The sequence below is a fragment of the Rattus norvegicus genome, chromosome 6 (genome assembly GCF_036323735.1).
Source record: "Rattus norvegicus strain BN/NHsdMcwi chromosome 6, GRCr8, whole genome shotgun sequence".
Classification (NCBI taxonomy): domain Eukaryota; kingdom Metazoa; phylum Chordata; class Mammalia; order Rodentia; family Muridae; genus Rattus; species Rattus norvegicus.
The window spans coordinates 135,502,206-135,523,479 of record NC_086024.1 but is presented as its reverse complement, the minus strand read 5'-3'; the positions used below and the strand labels follow the sequence as shown (position 1 = coordinate 135,523,479).

The 21,274-nt window shown below is 49.7% G+C and overlaps 1 protein-coding gene across 12 annotated transcripts; it reads left to right on the top strand.

Moving 5' to 3' along the window:
* Window positions 1-28: 28 nt before the first annotated feature.
* On the top strand, window positions 29-20,649 carry 1700001K19Rikl (RIKEN cDNA 1700001K19 gene like). Of its 12 annotated transcripts, XM_039112082.2 has the most exons (8): window positions 9,365-9,657; window positions 10,606-10,858; window positions 11,632-11,701; window positions 16,529-16,589; window positions 17,691-17,822; window positions 18,405-18,455; window positions 19,347-19,867; window positions 20,512-20,649. In XM_039112082.2, the coding sequence occupies exons 5-8, from the start codon at window positions 17,724-17,726 to the stop codon at window positions 20,513-20,515; spliced, it is 675 nt and encodes a 224-aa protein (XP_038968010.1). In that variant the 5' UTR covers window positions 9,365-9,657; window positions 10,606-10,858; window positions 11,632-11,701; window positions 16,529-16,589; window positions 17,691-17,723; the 3' UTR covers window positions 20,516-20,649. The 12 variants fall into 12 exon arrangements, with proteins under 12 accessions (XP_038968009.1, XP_038968017.1, XP_038968020.1 ...); XM_039112085.2 differs by lacking the exon at window positions 10,606-10,858 and having other exon boundaries at window positions 11,648-11,701; XM_039112090.2 differs by lacking the exon at window positions 16,529-16,589.
* Window positions 20,650-21,274: the final 625 nt, after the last annotated feature.

The window sequence follows — 21,274 nt, the reverse complement described above, 5'->3', positions numbered from 1 at the left end:
TGCTGGGATTTGAACTCAGGTCCTCTGGAAGGGCAGTCAGTGCTCTTAACCACTGAGCCATCTCTCCAGCCCAATATTGTCTATTCTCTATACGGACATCTTCCTCACTATACTCACAGCCTGGTACTTGCTAGGCTAAGATTAGAATGCTTATGTAGTATGTGAAATTCTGGGGTTGTGTCCTAGCACCTCATAAGTGAGGAATGTTTGAGTCATTCTCAGGTCCAGAGCTTGCTCTCCATTAACTCCTTAAAATTTTGGGTACTCGAGGGTGGTGAGGGAAAATGGTGGGCATAAGAAAACAAGGGGGAGTGGGGCTGGAGAGATGACTCAGTGGTTAAGAGCACTGACTGCTCTTCCAAAGGACCTGAGTTCAATTCCCAGCAACCACATGGTGGCTCACAATCATCTGTAATGGGATCTGATGTCCTCTTCTGGTCTGTCCAAAGACAGTGACAGTGTACCCACATACATGGAATAAATAAAGCTTTAAAAAGGGGGGGGGGCTGATCTAGAGCACTAGCTGCTCTTCAGAGCACCCAAATTTAATTAGTACTCACATTGCAGCTCACAACTGTCACTCCAGTTCTAGGTAATGGTACCCTCACAATAGGGGATGAAGCAGTTTACAACCACCTGTGTAACTGGCTCCAAGGGATCCAATGATTCCCTCAGGTATATGCGTTGACAGAAACAGCCTCTAAAACAGTTAAAAGGATACCTTGTCTGATTTTGGCACATCCAGTGTTTCTGGCAGCATCGAGAACTGAACCCTGGGCTTCATGTTTTCTGGGCAAGTGTCCTTGGTAGTAAAGCCAAATCCTGGTTTTTGATGGAACTGGTAGTGGTGTACCAGGGTTCATATGGTCCTTTAGTTCCCAAATCTCAGAAGCTTAGCTTTGTAGCTTAATGGTAGAAGGTGGTTGCAGACTTGAGCAATAAGGAACTGGGCTAGAAAGAGGTGGATGGGGGTTGGGGATTTAGCTCAGTGGTAGAGCGCTTGCCTAGGAAGTACAAGGCCCTGGGTTTGGTCCCCAGCTCTGAAAAAAACAAAAAAAAGGTGGATGTGCTACAAACAGGTCCTTTAGTTGAGGCCAGGATGTACTTTGTGGGGAGATTTTTTTCTGCCCACCTAAGAATCGTGTGCTATGTGCACCACACACAGTTCTGGATGTAGAAGGGCAAAGTGATGGCGGTACATAAATTAGGTGAGAGGGAGAAATGGAGACAGCAAGTGAGTCTTGCTCTCCCCTAGATTAAGCACTAAGGAATTAAGTGCTTATATTAGTCCTTCAAAGGTGCTAAGACAGCGGTTGTCAAATTTTAGGTTGCTGCCTAAGACTGGTATTTACAGTAACTAGCAAAATCATAGCAGCAGTTGTTGGGGGTCATCCCAATATGAACTGCGTTAAAGGGTCATTGGATTAGGAAGCTTGAGAACCACTGTTTCTAAGGATGTGGTCACTGAGTCAAAGTAGCAAGTCCTAGTATTCAAATTCTAAGTCATTGAAGGTGCAAAGTGATACCAGCTAGGAGGGTTTGGTGTCAGATACACAAGTAAATGACCCTTACAGGGACAACAAAAGCCAAGTACTCTAGGGTTCCACTTATGAATCTCTTTAGAGTTCCAGCACAGAGGAGCAGTCTGGACTGCATAGACTCAACAGCACAGCTTGGTGGGATGTGTGTCGTTGTAGAGTACTTGTTCAGCATGCATGAAGCCCTGGGTTCCATCTCTTCACACAAAAGTAGAGACAGGATTAGGAGTTCGAGGCCAGCCTAGACTATATGAGACTTTGTCTCAAAAGCAATGGGAAAATTGAATGGTGGTAACCCAGGGGAAGGAGGAAAGGGTTAAGCCAAACATTGCTTTGGGTTGATGGGAAGTTGAGTTGGAAGATGATTACCCAGAATGAGTGTATTCACAACAGTAATTAAAACTAAAAAGGTGTTTAGCAAGATAGTTAAGGGATTGTCTTAGAGTCTATTTTTCCACAATGAGATTCATGACCAAAGCAACCTGGGGGAATGGGAGAGTTTTATTTGCTGGACCTCTCAGGACTTGGGTTAGGACATGGAACCCAAATAGGTCAGAAATGGAGGCAGAGACCATGGAAGGTGCTGCTTACTGGCTTGTTCAGCCTCCTTACAGAATCCTGGACCACCAGCTTAGGGATGGCAACACCCACAGTGGGCTGTCACCCCCCAGCCCCCCATCAATTACTAGTTAAAATGTCTTAGAGGGCTGTCTACAATCCAATCTTTTTTTTTTTTTTTTCTTTTCTTTTTTTGGAGCTGGGGACCGAACCCAGGGCCTTGGGCTCGCTAGGCAAGCGCTCTACCACTGAGCTAAATCCCCAACCCCTTACAATCCAATCTTAAGGAGGCATTTTTTTGTTTTTAAGATTTATGTATGTGAGTACACTATAGCTGTCTTCAGACACCAGAAGAAGGCATCAGATCCCATAGCAGATAGTTATGAGCCACCATGTGATTGCTGGGAATTGAACTCAGGACCTCGGGAAGAGCAGTCAGTGCTCTTAACCGCTGAGCCATCTCTCCAGCCCCTGGGAGGCATTTTCTTCTTAAGATTCTCCCCTCATGACTTTAGCTTGTGTCGAGCTGACACAAAACTCCATCTCTAGCCCAGGGGTTCATTTCAGTTTGACAGGGTCTTACAGTCAAAAACTACTCTTAACTTGTCCCCCCAAGTGTGGCATTAAAGGTGCACACCATCACATCCCGCCCTTGGCCTGTGTTCAGTCCTGGTGATTGAATGTAGAGGCTCATATGTTACAGGAGCTCTGGCACTGAGCTCAGAGACAGGCTAGTTTTTTTCTTGTGAGACTTTCATGTAGCCCAGGCTGTCTCAGAACTTCATGCAACTAATTTTCAAAACATTTCATTATCCCCAAACGGCAGCCCTGATGGAGGGAGCAGTGACTTGCTGACCCAGTCTCTCTGCCTTTGTGCACCAGATGATCACTTTGCCACATCTTTTTGTGACAGACGCCCCTCCTTGCATTCATTCTCTACTTCCCTCCCTCCCTTCGGTGCTGCAGGTGTAAGCCAATACGTCTCACTGTGGGTAAGGTTCCTCTGCTGAGCTATAACCCTAGTCTGCACCAGACCTCAGGGCATTGCACACTGACTAACAGAAGGAAGGCTGGTTGCAGTCAGCCTGCCTCCTGCCAGCTGGAAAGGATGTTGGAAGAAACTTGACTGCTGGCTGGGTGCCCAAGGCACGTGCCCGATTTGCATTTTGGGATGACTAGCTGGTAAGTGCAACTGATACTTTACCTAGGAGGACAATTTATTTCCGTTTGTATCATTTAGGAAGCCTGTCGTGTCTCGTCCTGCCCCCCACCCCACCCCGTTTTAGTGTTCTGGGTGTGTTCAGACCTTTAAAGAGTGATTTGCAGAGTTGTCTTCCACGGGAAGGAACATCACCGCCCTGGGAAGAACATTCCAGAAAGCTGCACTTTCTGGTGAGTCACTGTATATTAATAGCACCACCAAAATCCAAACAATGATTAGTACGTTACTGCGGAGCCAAGGAACCGAGCAGACTGGGTGCCAAGTGCTGGCTTGCAGCCTGCCTCACCTTCCCAGGAAAGCACTTCAAAACTTCAACACTCGGCCAATGGGAATCCTAGGACTGGCAGCGTCAAAGCACTTGGTTTGGTTTGTTTTTTATTTTTTTTTAAATTGTGGATATGTGTCTTACTTGAAGGTTTGAGCGTGACAGAACACAATGGGAAGTTGAAAGACGTTAGAGCCTGAAGTGGGAGTTGCAGGTACCTGTGGGTTGCCTGATGTGGGTGCAGGGAAGCAAAGCCAAGTCTTCTGCAGTAGAGCCTCTGCTTTTTTCCCTTTAAGATATATTTTATTTATGAGCACACTGTCGCTGTCTTCAGACACACCAGAGGAGGGCATCAGGTCCCATTACAGATGGATGTGAGCCACCATGTGGTTGCTGGGAATTGAACTCAGGACCTCTGGAAGAGCAGTCAGTGCTCTTAACTGCTGAGCCATCTCTCCAACACCACGCACTTTCTGTCAATGATTCCAGATTAAAAATAAAAATCCCTGGGCTGGAGAGATGGCTCAGCTGTTAAAGGCTAGGCTCACAACCAAAAATAAAAATCCCCAGTCCGGCATGGCGGCACACTCTGGAGGTAGGAGTCGGTAGGAGTTTAAGGCCAGCCTGGTATGTAGAGTGAGCTCTAAGACAGACAGGGCTACATAGAGAAACCCTGTCTCAAAAAACAACAAAAAACCAAAATACTAAAATACTAACAAAAGTTGGTGTTAGCCAACTTTTGAATGGTTGAATGGTTGAAATGAACCCTGATCTCATTGACTACCTGAATACCGCTCCGTTTTTCCTCTGCTTGTAAACCCAAACCAACTGCTGCGACAAAAGCTTTCCTGGGGAGAGACCACACATCTGCTCACCCCAGATAGGGAGCCCATAACACACCAAAGTTCAGATGCCACCAAGGTCCAACTTGGTGAGCCGTGAGTTTTATTGGGGTTACTTCTAGGGGTATGGGTGGGAGGTTACTTAACAGGAGCAGAAATGACACAAAGACAGCTGTATCACCACAGCCCACCCCAGCATGGGTAACAGACAGCTCACAAACCTGGGAACCTGGAGCACAGTGCACAGCTTACAGGCAACTCAATGTGTTGGAGAGAGTGTCCTGTCCAGGGCCTCAGCTGGTCATCCAGGAAGCCTGGCTGTCTGGACTTACTGGTGGGCGGGGCCTAGTGAATCTGGTCAGTTTCAGGAACCACTATTTCGAGTTGTTTACCTCCTGTATAAAGAGCTTCCCTGCAGGATGGGATGTTCCAATCTTAGAGGAATTTTATACAACAGCTACAAATTCCTATGACTTCTGTTGTCTCCATCTCCTTCCCCTTCATGAGGGTCAGTAGACAGAACCAGTCAGTCTCCCAAGCCCCTTGTGGACCAGGAGAGAGCACAAGGGGTACATTTTATTCATTTTTTAAAAAGATATATTTTTATATGAGTACACTGTAGCTGTCTTCAGATACACCAGAAGAGGGCATCAGATCCCATTACAGAAGGTTGTGAGCCATCATGTGGTTGCTGGGAATTGAATTCAGGACCTCTAGAAGAGCAGTCGGTGCTCTTAACTGCTGAGCCAGCCCTCCAGCTCCCATTTTATTCATTTTTAAAAGACTTTAATTCTTAATTTTGTGTGTGTGTGTGTGTGTGTGTGTGTGTGTGTGTGTGTGTGTGTGTGTGCAAAGACAGCTTTCAGGGGTCTGTTCTCCAGAGATCAGACAGGTCCAGGTGGTCAGACTCGGCAGCAAGGGCCTTTACCTGTTGAGCCATCCATCTCACCAGCCCCAGGAAGTGGATTTTCAAGTGAAGTCTGATGGCTGGGCTCAGTGGGGATGTGACATTAATCCCAGCATTCAGTCAGGCAGATCTCTGGGAGTTCAAGACCAGCCTGATCAACATAATGAGTTCCGGGCCTATCCTCTGAGTTACAGGCAGGACTACATGTGAGAGCCTGTCTCAAATACTAAAGAAATCACCAAACAAAATAAAACCATCGGGCTGGAGAGATGGCTCAGTGGTTAAGAGCACTGACTGCTCTTCCAGAGGTCATGAGTTCAGTTCCCAGCAACCACATGGTGGCTCACAACCATCTATAATGAGATCTGGTGCCCTCTTCTGGCCTGCACGTGTACATGCATGTGCAACGCTGTATACATAATAAATAAATCTTAAAAAAAAATAAAAATAAAAAAAATAAAACCATCTAGGTCTTACAAGACAGTATACTCTGTGACCCTTCACCTTGGACAGAAGTTTGGCATAGCTGAGAAGTTACGCTTCCCCTGAGTTAGAACTGGCTTGAACTGGAGACATTTTGCCTGCTTACCCTTAGAAGAAATGTATATAAATGTCCTGTATGGGTGGCATGGAAAATTCAAGAAAGCCTAACTGGGGTTGGGGATTTAGCTCAGTGGGGTTCGGTCCGCAGCTCCGGGGGTGGGGAGAGGAAAAAAAAAGAAAGCCTAACTGTCCTGGAACTAGACAAGCCCGGTAATTCTAGTTGATAGCAATTAAACATGCTGAGCAACACGGGAGAAGACTAAGGGACGCACGGATAGTTGGTTTTCACTGTTCTACAGAAACCCTCGGGAGACTGAGGCAAGGGTATCTTGAGTATTGAAGCCAGCCTAGGATACAGAGTGAGACCCCGCCTCAAAGCCAAACGGAATAGAGTAAAGCACCTGCCCCAAAGCGTAGGCATTGTAACTCGGCAGAGCGCTAACCCGGTGTGCACTAAGCCCTGTCGTGTGTCCACAGCTCTGTCAGAACACTGTCCAAGAAGGGAGTCACGGGATGGCAATTCTGAGAGCGTGCGAGAAAACAAGAGTCTTGCCATCTCAGTTTTCTTCAAAACCACAGCATGGGCTGTGGGATGCACTAGCTGCCCTAGGGGGAGCAGAGGAGTGAGTTTACTTCAGAGGATTCGCTCCAGCTGACCATGCTATTTGTTGGTAGCCTCCCTGGAAAACCTTTTGGCCACGTGGGGCTTATCCTTGTGATTCTATACAACTTGAACTTGTGAGAGCGACACTCAGGCGACCACTCGACACTCAGAGTATAAACCCGCCTGACGCTCTGAATGAAGCTGGCTATTGCATGAGATTTAGTCTGCCTCATTTTTAGGCTCCACTCTCCCAGGTCCCCACAGTCAACCAGAGCAGTAAACAGCACCTTGTAAGATGGCTGATCATACATGCCTGTAATCCCAGCACTCAGGAGTAAGTGGAGACAGGAGGATTGTCTTGGGCTACACGGTGAATTCAAGGCTGACCTGGGCCACATGAGACTGGAGACCCTGTTTTAGAAAAATAAATTATTGGGCAGTAAAGTGATGGCTCAGTGGTTAAGAGCATTGGCTGCTCTTTCAGAGGGCCTGGGTTCAATTCCCAGCACCCACTTGGTGCTTCACAACTGTAACTCCAGTCCTAGGGCATCTGATTTCCTCTTCTGGCCTCCACAGGCACCAGGCATATACAAGTGGTGAGATCACCCATACACATAAAATCCAAATGGATATTAAAAATACCAAAGAATTGGTCAGGGAGACCCTGAAAGCTTTCAAATACACACAGTACTGCCATTGCTCTGGTTCCCCAGTGCTAGCTAGTAAGACTATTGCAGAAGGCAGCATTGAGCTTGCAGGACAGAGATCAAGCTGACACCAAGCTGGAAACTTGTGCTAAAAAGGACTTGTGTAGGCTATGGGGGAGGAGGTGGAAGAAAAGCCATTGGTGGCTTAGCCAGCACAGTAAGCCAGCATGGTGGCTGGATCCTTGTGTGCTCCAATACCAACTTCCGGCATCAAGTGCCCTCTGGTGCAACAGTTTCGTGAAGGTTCCAGGGGCAACCAATCACCCTCTGGTTGGATCTGAGGTGTTCTCCACAGGAGAAAAGTCATCCCTGGTACTGTGAACCTGTCAAAATCCTGTGGCTCAGGAGGTCCTAGGCCCCAGGGAGAGCCTACTACCGTTCTGCTAAATGGACTTGTCTGACTTTATGCTTCTATCACAGGTTAGTGCCGCTTTCAGCCTTAGCCAGACTCTTGGTGCTGTGGCCAGCAAATACAGGCTGGCAACTGTCAAAGCGCCAAGGATAGGTGACTGTTGAGGTCTCAGCCCTAGGTAGGACGTCTGTGTCAGCTGCCAAGGTCAAGAAATATGGAAGAGGGGCCAAAGAGAACAGAAGAGTTGGGGAGTAGGGAAGAGGCCTAGGAAATACTGTCCCCATGTTATTTTCTGGTTTATTGCCATGCCATCCCTCAGTTGCCCTGGGAACTTTGAACTCCTGGGGCACTTAAGCTATGGATGAGAAAGGACATCCCTTGGTTGTGCCTGTGCCTTTGAAAGTGGTTCCCAGGGGCTGGAGAGAAGGCTCAGTGGTTAAGAGCACTGACTGCCCAGAGGTCCTGAGTTCAAATCCCAGCAACCACATGGTGGCTCACAACCATCTGTAATGGGATCTGATGCCCTCTTCTGGTGTGTCTGAAGATAATGACAGTGTATTCATATACATAAAATAAAAAGAAAATAACATGCAAACAACTTCTGCACAGACAGCAGAGGGGCTTGGCTCCTTTAACCCCAGTGTCCCACAGAAGGAAGAGTGACTGTGAGGGGAGGTGGAGGTCGGGTGGCAGGGTGTGACAAAACCATAGTATGCCACCAGAGGGGAGGCCCAGTTCTGTGGCCAGAATGAGAATTGGGAAGCTGCTCTAGAGCACAGGACAGTCCCCAAAGTCTTGGTGGCCTCTTTGGTCTTAAGTGCACCCCAGTAGAGTGTGCCCAAGGAAGGGAAGCTTTGAGGAGGTCTGTGGCCTAAGGATCAGGCCTATGTGCACAGGGTAGGTAGGACTATGCATGCCCTGTGGAGCAGGCAGGTGCAGAACTAGGGGCAACAAGAACTGAGGGAGGGGAGCTGGGAGCTATGATTTACGGCCTAGGGTCCTGAGTGGACATGTGTAGCTCTCCCCAGACACTGCCCCAGAAACATGCACACTGTGTTGCCATGGAGATACCTGTGACGTCATGCAGGCCTAAAGCACAGGATATCTGCCTCCTCCCTTCTTGACTCCCTGGGGTGATTCCCTGGGAACCAAAATGAACATCCCATCCAGGATGTAAGTCTAGACAGTCCTTGCCCTCCACACCAGATGCTTGAAGCTAACAAGCTGCTTTAAATAACTGTCAGCCCCAAGACCGCTCTGGCTGCCCGCCAGGTTCAAAGAGCCCTAACTCAGTGGCCCCTGCCTAGCAACTGTTAGGAACTAACCACCTAAATTCCGGCCGACTTCTTGGAGTTAAGTGTGGTCCAGTTTGGATCTCTGAACAGATGTGGCTGCAGGTGTTCTGACAGGTATGTGGTCCTTCACTGAAGCCACTCTCCCCGCAGGCACTTGTAAAGGACAGGGTAGGATGGGTGTGTGTGGAAGGAAGGTCCCGGATGATGTGTATAGGAGAGGCTATGTCCCGGGTTTCAGCACCAATGTTGTCTTTATAAAAAGATAGAGAGGTAGGATATGTTCTTTGGAGGTCCGAGAAAAGGGGGTGCCTTAGTGGGCCCATGCTGAGACAACCCTTCCCCCTGAGGAACCAGCCACACGACGGTACAGTATAGATTCGTTTATTCAGGGGATGGGGAGGGGAGTTAAGAGGGTGGTAGGGGCAGAGAGAGAAGTAGAGAAATAAGAGTAGAGAAGGAGAGGAATAGAGGCCGGCCATGAGCACGTGGAGAGAAGGGTGGAGGGGACTGGGGAGAGAGGGGGCAAAGGGGAAGAGAAGAGCAAGAGGGAGCAAGAGAGTGAGGAGAGGGCAAGCAGCCCCTGTTATACCGTCAGGCATACCTGGCTATTGCCAGGTAACTGTGGGGGCGGAGCATACCGACTGTTGCCAGGTAACTGGGGGCGGAGCTTAGACAGACAGCTAACACTGGATAAGAGGAGGCTCCACCCAGATTAAACATGGGGGCACTATCCTTTGAAAATGAAGATGTGACCCCTCAGGGTAGGTGTCCCTGTCCTCCTGCCTTTTCCAGGCCTTGACTACTTCAGGGAACCTTGCTGTGAGGTGGGTTGATGACGGAGGGGTCCCTTCGTTGCTCTGGGCATGAAGAGTGGGGTTTGGGAAGGGCCCGGCGATGAGTAGGGTTGAGTGGCTTTCAGAGAGCATGGACACCCCTCTCCTCCCCCCTGAACGCATAGGAGAATTCTGGGGCATCTTGGAATTAATGCGACGGATTAGCATCTACATGCAAAGCCATGGCGGGCTGGGGGTGGGGCGTCTAAAAATACTATTTTTACTTGAAGTTTCCTCGAGACAAAACTGACTTGGAATCAGAACTAAAACCCCAGTTGCAGCCTCACTGTGGACAGGCCTGTCTGAGAGGCTCTGCTAAAACCCAGGTTCCTCAGGAGAGGCCGACTTCCATGCCCTATGGGGAGGAGACTTTCAGGGGTGTTTGTCTCTTTAGAGGTTGGTCAACTTGTCTCGGACTTGGACTGATAGTTTGCCACCCCCCCTTACCTTTCCCCGTTGCTCTGAACCCTGTGTTGCAGACTCAACCCCGAGTCATGCGGGTGCTAGGTGACCATGCTACCACTGTTACACCCCTGGTTTTGACTTTTTTTTTTTTCTTCTTCTTCTTTTTCTTTTTTTCGGAGCTGGGGACCGAACCCAGGGCCTTGCGCTTGGGAGGCAAGCGCTCTACCACTGAGCTAAATCCCCAACCCCTGACATTTTGTTTTTAAAGATGTATTTATTTTTATTTATATGAGTACACTGTAGCTGTTTTCATGCACACCAGAAGAGGGCATCGGATCCCATTACAGATGGTTGTGAGCCACCATGTGGTTGCTGGGAATTGAACTCAGGACCTCTGGAAGAGCAGTCAGTGCTCTTAACTGCTGAGCCATCTCTCCAGCCCCAGAAGCACATTTATTGATTGTTATATAAACTTTTTGGGGGGAGGGGGTGTAAAACAAGCTCCTCGTACTAAAGCTCACACCTGATCTCTAGGTTTCCTGACCGAAAGCATCTCGCCCGCCACTTTACCCTCACTGTGCAGTTTGCAGGACCCAAAAGTAAGACGATCCCGGTACAGCCAGACCGGCTTGTGACCAGAGGCCCTACAGGAAACAACTCTATAGATAACAACACAACCGCTGTTTTCTACAATGATTTCTTCAAGGTCAACACACTTCTAGAAAACAACTGTGCATTCTAGATTCAATGAAAAAACAACTCTCTCATTCTGATGCTTGCCCTAGATGTAAGCATTCTTACTAGAATTCCACTAGGAAAACGGCTCAGCCAGCCTAGGCACTGCCAAAGCCTGCCCAGTGAAAGGAGAACCGGTTCTCGGAGGTTGGTCCTCCGACCCTCAGAAGGTCAGGGTGTAGGCATCATTTCAAAAACCAAAACAGACATAAGAGATATTTGATCAAAATAGTACCTAGTAGAGAACAGAGTGTCAATCTTAGAAAAATTAATGATTTATGCACTAAATATGGAGCCTGGGGTCCCTCAGAAGGTTCTCACTGTGGGGCAAAGGACACCTCATCTGATGCAGGGTAACTCGCTGTCTCAGACCTATCTGCTCTGACAAAGTGTGTGTTTCCCAAGCATTGATCCCAGCCGGGGACTTGGAGATGATGCAGCTTTGCCCAGAAAGCACGGGGGTGGGGGAGCGGATTTGAATGAACGTGTGCTTCGTGCCTCTGGGTGGGTGGCTGCAAATAAAATGTGGGCGTCTGCTCTCCCACAGCTGAGCATTCTGAGACAGCGACTACATCAGTTCCTTGGAGAACCCATCTCTGATTTGCAGTTGACACCCAGGTTAATCCTCTTGGCACTGGGGGAAGATGATCAGGGAGTCTCAGAGCACATGTGCACTGCCAGGCAGTTTTGGTCTTGGTTTGTGTGGTTAGTGAGGGCTGAGGCAGCTCACAGCGCCCCTCAACTCCCCAGGTTTTCCACTTAAGGCTTTCCTGCAGTGTGAGGTAGCCATTTTACATCAGCTCTGACCCCTTTCTTTGGGCTAAGCCCACCTTTCTCCTAGGCGGTTGCTCCCGGAGATTCACTCCTACTTTCTGGGACTTCTCCCAGGATTCCAGTAAGTCTTTCTAGACATAGCCCCAGGGGCTGTGACAGGGATGAGGGATGGGGTGGGGTGGTGTAGGTGAAAGGTGCCACTGCTAGGCTAAGCAAGGCTCAGCTGCCCTCTGCCCTCCTCACAAAGAGGCTTCTGGGAACACTCCCAGCCTGTTCTGTGGATAGACATTTCATTTTTATCGTTTGCACAGAGTTTGTTTGCTAGTTAGTAGCTCTTTCCTGAGGTGTTATAATCCGTGCCCCTGAAAAAAATTCACCAGAAAAATTTGTCAAGAAAGGTTAGTTTGTTTGTTTTATTTTTTACTCTATTTGTTTGAGTGTCTGTCTGTCTGTCTGTCTGTCTGTGTACCGTGTGAGTACAGTGCCTGCTGAGACCAGAAGAGGGCATCAGATCTCTGGGGACTGAACAGATATTTGTGGGCTGCCATGTGGGTGCTGGGAATTGAACCTGGGTCCTCTGGAAGAGCAGCCACTCCTAACCCCTGAGCCATCCCTCCAGCAACTCCCTCTCCCTCCCTCCTTCTGGAAGGTGTGCAGTGCTCTAAGGACTATCCATCGACTGAGGTAACCCACCCACAGCTGTGGGGCTGACCCCAAGATTCTTTCTTCTCCTTTTTTAAAGCCTATTTTTCCTGTCAGGTGGTGGTGGCACACACCTTTTTTTTTTTTTTTAAAGATTTTTTTTAACATTTATTTATTTATTATGTATATGTCATACAGCTTTCTGCCTGCATGTATGCCTGCAGGCCAGAAGAGGGCACCAGACCTGATTATAGATGGTTGTGAGCCACCATGTGGTTGCTGGGAATTGAACTCAGGACCTCCGGAAGAGCAGACAGTGCTCTTAACCTCTGAGCCATCTCGCCAGCCCAAAAGCCAGATGTTCTTTTTTTTTTTTGGTTCTTTTTTTCGGAGCTGGGGACCGAACCCAGGGCCTTGCGCTTCCTAGGCAAGCGTTCTACCACTGAGCTAAATCCCCAACCCCGGCACACACCTTTGATCCCAGCACTCGGGAGGCACTACAGGTCTCTCAGTTTGAGGCCAGCTTGGTCTACACAGTGAGTTCCAGGACAGCCAGGTCTACACAGAGAAACCTGTCTTAAAAAACAAATATAGGGGGCTGGAGAGATGGCTCAGTGGTTAAGAGCACTGACTGCTCTTCCAGAGGTCATGAGTTCAATTCCCAGCAACCACATGGTGGCTCACAACCATCTGTAATGAGATCTGGTGCCCTCTTCTGGCCTGCAGTCACATATGCAGGCAGAATGCTGTACATAAAATAAATAAATAAATCTTTAAAAAAAAAACCAAAAAACAAATATACGGGGCTGGAGAGATGGCTCAGTGATGGCTCAGTGGCTAGGAGAACTGACTGCTCTTCTGGAGGTCCTGAGTTCAAATCCCAGCAACCACATGATAACCATCTGTAATGGGATCCGATGCCCTCTTGTGGTGTGTCTGAAGACAGCGACAGTGTACTCATGTACATTAGATAAATCGTAAATCCTTTTTTTTTTTTTTTTTCTTTTTTTTCCGGAGCTGGGGACTGAACCCAGGGCCTTGCGCTTCTAGGCAAGCGCTCTACCACTGCGCTAAATCCCCAACCCCTCGTAAATCCTTTTTTAAAAAGTCAAATACAAAATGAACCAAACAAAAACCCTCCCAAAATTCTCTTAGGTTTGAGATTATAACTACATAATTTCACTTTCCACTTCTCCTTTCAAACCCCCCTTATTTGCCCCTCCTTGCTCTTGAGTTTATGGGTTTGAGTTCTCTGTGGAGCCTGGGCGGCTACAACCAGCAATCATGACATTGCACACTGTTCATCAGAGCTGTGACCGGCTTTGAGGACAGGGCTGTGGACAGCGTAGTCACAACTCCAGGAAACCACGAGAGTGACTGACCGGCCATAATCAGGATGCGTGTGTCAGACTGACAGATGTGAACGCACAGCCTGTGTGCCTGTGTGTGGGTTTGGGAGGGGTTAAAACATAAGGTCAGGGTTTGGGGTTTGGAAGAAAGAGGGGTCAGGTGACATGCTGCTTTGGGCTGAGCGAACAGCTCAGAGCTGTCCCCATGAGTAAGATTTGTGCAGCAGGAAGATCTCAGCTGGATTCCCCACCAGAGACAGTACTGGAAAGGCGGGCCGTGGGCCTGGCTACCTTGGAGACAAGACCAGGTAATAAGGCAACCTTGGGCCACATGACCTGTCAGGCGTAGGTAGAGACAGATGTCAGTGAGCAGCACATACTGTGCCCAGGGTTGGAGGTTAATAAATAGAATTTTCCTGGAGGTAAAGACCTAGTAACTTCAGGTGGAGGATGGGTTGACTTCTAGAATTTTCTTCAGGTAGTTTTCAAACATAAAGCAAAAGTGAGTATTTTATTATCCTCCCAGCTTTAAGGATTGTAAAGTCAAGTCGTGGATTAACCTGTCCCGCCAGCCCACCCCCACCTCAGAGTGTCCCTAGATTAAAGCCTCTGAGACTCGGATAACCTTACTAGTTCTGGGGCTTCAGGGCCACCCTGGAGCTGGACTGAGGCCTCAAGTAGCTGCATGCAGGACAAAGGGACCTAGGGGTAGAGAGGAGGTAAGGTGGAGTAAAAGCAGGAGAGGCGGGCTGGGGATTTAGCTCAGTGGTAGAGCGCTTGCCTAGCAAGCGCAAGGCCCTGGGTTCGATCCCCAGCTCCGAAAAAAAAGAATAGAAAAAAAAAAGTACCTGTGGTTTTCAAACCTGGCAAACCAACAGCACAGTACGGTTGGTTATGTTGCTTGTTTGCTTTGAGACAGCCTCCCTATGAAGTCCTGGAACTCGCTTTACAGACTAGGCTGACCTCAGACTCACAGGAGCTGCCTCTGCCTCCCAAGTGCTCAGGATGAGTTGGGCACAACTTTATTTTTGTTTGCCTGAACGTTTGTGCTCCGTTGCATGCAGTACCGGCAGAGTCCAGAGGGGGGCACTGGATTCCTTGAAACTGAAATCGCAGCTCTGAGCCACCATGTGAATACAAGGAATTCTGAGTCAAGGGCATTTTGTGCACATGTATTTTTCTTTTACATCGATTTATTTATTATTTAAAAGGTTTATTATTTATTATATGTGAGTGCACTGTCGCTGTCTTCAGATGCACCAGAAGATGGCATCAGATCCTATTACAGATGGTTGTGAGCCACCATGTGGTTGCTGGGATTTGAACTCAGGACCTCTGGAAGAGCAGTCAGTGCTCCTAACCACTGAGCCATCTTTCCAGCCTCTTCTTTTATGGTGTATACGTGTGTGAAGTACAAAGGACCAGGCATGTATCTGGTGCACAGTAATACATGTAAGCACGATAGCCTTAGACTAAAACAACAAAAGACCTGGGCAGTGGTGGGGCACACCTTTAATCCCAGTGGTTGGGAGGCAGATTTCTGAGTTTGAGGCCAGCCTGGTCTACAGAGCAAGTTCCAGGATAGCCAGGGCCACACAGAGAAATCCTGCCTGGAACATCACACGGTAACGAGGGTAAACCTCAGGTGATCTGGAGCCAGGGAGGGGCTGAGAAGCCCTTTGGCCTGTGTTACTGTCCGTACTGTAAGCCCGGCTGGTCTACTGGGACCACTGGGGACACTCGCAGCTCTGTGTAGATGGCCCTCACCCTTCAAAGGTGCCTGTGATGCCCAATTCCAAAGAAGAAGCACAGGGGCGGACTTCCTAACCCAAGTCATGTTGATGGTATGACACTCAGACATGTGGCCTCTGGAGTCCAGTTTTTTTTCACAAGGAAAAGCCTCAGGCCATTCTGGATGAGAGCTTTTGGGGTAGGGGGGAGGCGCACACACAGCAAGACTTTTTTTTTTTTTTTTTTTTTTTTTTTGGTTCTTTTTTTTCGGAGCTGGGGACCGAACCCAGGGCCTTGCGCTTCCTAGGCAAGCGCTCTACCACTGAGCTAAATCCCCAGCCCCTGCAAGACTTTCTAAGAAGCAGCAATAGCCTCAAATCTTAAGACAACAGGACTTTCAAATGTCATTTGGGGTTGTGGGACAGGGAAGGTGAGAAGAAAAGGGATCTGGGTAATGTACACGGAGTTATTTCCTTCCTTTAAACTGGATCTATTTTTCAGGCTTATAGGTGTTTTGCCTTCATGTATATATGTACCTCAGGTGCATGCATGTGGAGGTCAGAGGGGGCATCAGATCCCATAGGACTAGAGTCACAGATGGTTGTGAGTCACTATGTGGGTTCTGGGACTTGAACCCTGGTCCTCTGGAAGAACAGTGCTCTAACCACTGAGCCATCTCTTTCCAGCCCTCTTTTTTTTTCTTCTAAGTGTTATTTTAAAGTGTATGTGTATGCATGTACATATATGCAGATGCCCACAACTGAGGTGTCTGACCCCTGGAGCTGGAGTTAAGGGTGGTTATGAGCCACTGAATGTGTGTGCTAGGAACTGAAGTCAGATTCTCGCCAAGAGCTGTGTGGGCTTTACCTCAGAGATGCCTCTGCAGCGTCTTCTTCCACTTTCGTTTTCCTGAGACAGAGTCTCACAAAGCCCAGGTTGGCTCACTATGTAAATGAGAACGACCTTGAACTCCTGACCCTCCCTCTCCCGATGCTGGGATTCAAGGCAGAGGTTCACATTGCACTGCCAAGCTGGGCTCCTTTCCTCTGTTAGCCTCTCTCACCTTTAAGATGCCCACAAGTCCTGTGTTCGGGAGGGTATGGTAGGGCCGGTCTTTTGCTTGCTTCCCAGGTTTCAGAATGGGGTCTGGGAGCCCAGTTTGGGAAGGCAGGATTTATTGCTGGAAAGCATCCCATGTGCCTGTGTAACTGAGGCACTTTCCACAGGGCGTAGCAGCTGCTCGGAGGGAGGATCTGGAGAAACTGAGGGACATGAGACTCCACAGAGGTTTGTAGCGCCGCTTCCTCGGTACTTACATTTTACGTGTGTGAGTAATCTCCTGACTTATGTCTGTGGAGCAGAGCGGGATCGGATCCTCTGGAGCTGGAGTTACTTCCGGGCGGGTGCTGGGAGCCGAGCCTGAGTCCTCTGAAGGAGCAGCAAGTGCTCTTAACACTGAGCCAGCTCTCCAGGCCCATCTTTAGCCCCCCCCTTTTTTTTTGGTTCTGTTTTTCGGAGCTGGGGACCGAACCCAGGGCCTTGCGCTTGCTAGGCAAGCACTCTACCACTGAGCTAAATCCCCAACCCCTACAGTTTATTTTTAAACTTTTAAAAAGATTTTTTTATGTATATGAGTACACTGTAGCTGTTTTCAGACACACCAGAAGACGGCATCAGATCGCATTACAGATGTTGTGAGCCACCATGTAGTTGCTGGGATTTGAACTCAGGACACCTAGGAAGAGCAGTCAGTGCTCTTAACCATTGAGCCATCTCTCCAGCCCATTTTTAATCTTTTAAAAGAGAGGGTCTCAGATAGACAGGATGGCTCTCTGTGTGGAGCACGTTCTCTTGTGCTCTGATGTCCCCAACCCGTATTTCCCACAATGCGGAGCTAGGCAAGTGCTGAACTGTTTTGTACCCACAATCCTAGGGGCTTTTTGTTGTTTTTGAGGAAGGATCTCATGTAGCCCAGGCAGGCCTCTTACCAAGGATGACCTTGAACCTCTGATCCTCCTGCGCTGAGTGCTGGGTTTTCAAACCCCTGCCACCACTCTTTGTTTCGTAGGTGCTAGGGCTGAGTCCAGGGTCTAGCATGTGCTAAGTAAGCACTGGATGGACCAAGCCCTTGCTTTTGTTTTTGACATAGGGTCTTGCTATTTATCTCAAGCTGGCCTTGACCTTCTATGTAGCCCAGGCTAGCCTTGAGCTCATGTTCCTCCTGCCTCAGCTGCCTCATATTTACAGAGAATCTGGAGGAAGGACAGCCTGAGCTACAGGGTGGGATCAGATGTTGTTTAAAAAATTCTTCTCCCTGTGGCCTGCCCTTCCTTCCCTATGCTCTAGACCCTCTGACAGGGGTTTTGTCCTTTGGCTTGGTCTCCTTAGTTAAGTGACAGTCTACGTGCCTGGCCTCGAGGGATGGCCAGCCTGAGGCCCAGCCGACCCACCTGCATCAGGGCAGCGTTCAGTGCAGCTGGCTTTCGCAAGTGGCAGAGACACTCACGCCATCGCCTTCAGGTGCCCAGCAAGCGTGGGGGGCGTACATGTGGGAAATACCCATTCCTAACTTTTGGATCCCTTCCTCCCTTACTAAAACTAAAAGTAGGGTTGGGGATTTAGCTCAGTGGTAGAGCGCTTGCCTAGCAAGCGCAAGGCCCTGGGTTCGGTCCCCAGCTCCGAAAAAAAGAAAGAAAGAAAAAAAACAAAAACAAAAACAAAACTAAAAGTATTTAAACGCCAGTATTCTTTTATTAAGAAAATGAACACTACCTTCCTTGGTGGCCTAGGGCAAAAGTGTTGGACCACCAGAGGCCAGGCCTGGGCTCCTCTGTGGGTTTTTTAGGCCTCGCTTTTGCATGCGAGGGGGGAACCAGTTGAGAAGGAAAGTTTAGTGCCCTCCAGCTCCTGGATTTGGGCCCAGAAGCAGTGCCAAGGTGCTGTCTGCCCACTGTGCCAGGGAAGGGCTCCCTGCCTGCCAGGCTTGGACCTTGTCCCCTTACCAGGTTTCGTGTTAGCATGCCCTGTGGTGTGGCCAGCGAGCATCCCATGCTCGGGGTTAAGGTGGCAGGGCGGAATCTGCATCAAGCTTTCCCCTCACAGATCAACTCCAGAAGGAACCTCATGGACTTTGCTGAAGGCATCTGGAGAGAGGTATGCACAGGCCTGGCCCAAACCCCTTGGGTCCAGAAGCCTGAGGGACATGCCTCCTATCTCTGCCTGTGAGTGCCGGGATGATAGATCATGCCACAGCCAGACAGGAACAGGATAGAGCAAGGAAAAACAGACAGGAAGTTTTAACCTCCACAGCCAAGGTCAGGGACTCCCCAGAGGCCTGGCCATGCACCCTTAAGAGGAGTTTGCTGTAGCAGGTGGTGGTGGCGCACACCTGTTATCTCAGCACTGCAGAGTCTGAGGCAGGAGGATATAAAGTTGAAGGGCAGCCAGGGCTAAGAGACCCCGCCTTATAATGTTCTGGAATGACATATTTCCGTAAGTCTGAGTACTTTGTCACAGTATTCAAGGACTTGGAAGAAGGTGGCGATGGCCTGGAGATAGCCTTCCATGTGGCTGTGAGCCAAGCTGGGTGTGGTGGTACAGACTTTTGATTCCCAGCACTTGGGGGGTGGGGAGGCAGGTGGATTTTGAGTTTGAGGCCAACCTGATCTACATAGGTTGCTCCAGGCCAGCTAAGGTTATATAGTGAGCCCACCTCAAAAACCCAAAACCCAACAAAATAGATGTAGCGCAGTGGGTAAGACGCTTGCCCAGCGTTTATGAGCATCTGGGTTTGACCCTCAGAACAGTCCCTTGATGGGAGGCAGAGGCAGGAGGGTAGAAGGACGGTAGGAAGGCCAGGGTCACCTAGGCTAGTGTCAGGTGGAGACCTTGTCCTTTTTGGGTTTCGGTGCAAGGCAAAGCACACACATTTGCCATCAGTGATGGAGACGTTTTGTTTACATATTCATTGCCACCCACTGCCTCAGAAACTCTATTTTGTGGACGGGCCTTGGATGTAGCCAAACACTCAAACTTTTGTCACAGTTTTTAGACCCTTATGATGGAGACTCAGAGGATACCCCAGGTCATTCCAACTACCGAAGCTGCCGCCAGCGTGCTTACCGCCTCCTGGGTGACAGGAGCCGCAACTCACCTTCCTACACACTGAGGTTCAAGACTGCTGAGGAGACCATCTCGGAGGACTCGGTCCCAAAAGCTCCAGACCTCACCATGAGAACCTCTGGCTGGACCCCCATAACCCTGGAAGCCAGCGATGTCGACATGCAGCCCGAGGGTGAACTAAAGGCACTCGGCCCCCGAGAGGCCAACGGACATCCTGGCAGGCTGTCCCCATCACCAGAGGACTGGAGGATGACAAGGGCTGCCAGCCCCCTCATCCCCGTGGAGAGCCCAGAGATAAGCAGACACCTGCTGAGCAGAGCCAGAGCCACCAGGCCCCCACCCAGGCTTGGGAGTGAGAGAGATAAGGGGTCCAGGCTGTCGATTTCCAAGAGAAAACTGGAGCTCCTACTTGGAGAGCCTGAGATAATTAAGAGGAAGAAGAAGTACGTGGCCCAACCCAGGGGCCCAAGTTAGATCAGGGAAGGGGTACGGGGCTGGCACAGAGCCAGGGACTCACGCCAAACTCCCAGTGATAAGCAGTAAACACCCCACCCCCCATTCTGGCATAAAAAACGGGCAGGTGGGAATGCTGGGATAGCTGAGAGGGTCAGGGTGCTTGCCGCAAAGCCTGTGGACCGGAGTTCAATCCCTAGGACATGGTGGGAGGAAAGAACCAACATTCATAGGAACACATAATGGAGTGTGTGTGTGTGTGTGAGAGAGCGTGTGCGTGCACATGCGCATGTGTACGTGTGTATGAGCACACATACACACAGTAAAACATATTTAACAGTAGGTTGCAATTCAGGGATGGGTCCAAGTGCCCTTCCCTGGGCTGCCCACCCCCACCTCAGGATCTGTTCCATTCCCTGGCAGTCTGCCTGCCCGTCCCTGAGTGTTGGATCAGAGGCTGAGGTGGGGGCAGATCCCTTCCTGTTCCTTGTGTGTTCAGAAGTCCCTCGCTGCCTGCTGCCTTCGTGTCATCTGGCAGCAGGGTTCCCTAACAGTCAGCTTGGTCATGGGAGCGGTTTCTCCCAGTTCTGCTTTTGGCAGCTTGTCCACTGAACTTTCATTTTCTTTCTGGTAGGTAAGGAAGCTGAGCACAAGTCTGGTGCTGCTGCTGAGTCTGGGCCTCCTCTCCAAGTCATGTCCTCCCCATGGCGGCAGGACAAGGTTCCCAAGTGCAAATAAAAATGGCACCACAAGGAGGTGCCCATTCTTGGCAGGGCATGTCTCCACCTCTGGGTGCTGTTGGGGCCATTTCCAGGACTGGTTAGGGGTGCACATCAGTGCCCCAGGTGGCTCTGTCAGTGAAGACACAGGGCTGGTGGCCACTGTCCAGTAAGACCCTTCCAACTGCAGGGCATAGGGGTGGGCTGGTACTCTCAGTGGAGTGCAGTTATGGGGCTGGGGTGAGCCTCGTATTCCCATGATCCCCACGGACTCAGACAGTATCCTCTGTGCCCGTCCCCAGGTGTTCCTCAGAGGATGTCCGCTTGGGGCTCTTGTGTTTACTGCCTGAGGGCTGGGTCACTTCCTCCTGCAGAGGAACCTGCTGTGTCCTCTCCCAGAGAAGGGATAGGACAGTGCCCCTCTGTGCTCAGGAGTCCTTACAGCTATGACAACAGCCTCTGCCCACCCTGTGCCACACAGTCATAGAGGGTTTTAGAGACTGAGATGCCAGGACTATTCTGTCACCTTTCCTGTGGGGCGAGGCCACTCTCTCACCACAGGTGGTACAGAAATGAAGTGTGGGACAATGGACTGGTGTCAGGCTTGTGTCTGAGAGACAGCTGCCGCTGGGCCTCAGGGATGAAGCGCAGTCTCCTGGCCTCCCTCAGCTTGCTGCT

Excerpts from the sequence above, each read along its gene's own strand:
- 1700001K19Rikl (XM_039112092.2), top strand. The coding sequence starts at position 17,724 with ATGGCCAGCCTGAGGCCCAGCCGACCCACCTGCATCAGGGCAGCGTTC. Across the intron at positions 17,823-18,404 it reads ACTCACGCCATCGCCTTCAG|ATCAACTCCAGAAGGAACCT; the intron begins GTGCCCAGCAAG and ends TTCCCCTCACAG. Across the intron at positions 18,456-19,346 it reads CTGAAGGCATCTGGAGAGAG|TTTTTAGACCCTTATGATGG; the intron begins GTATGCACAGGC and ends CTTTTGTCACAG.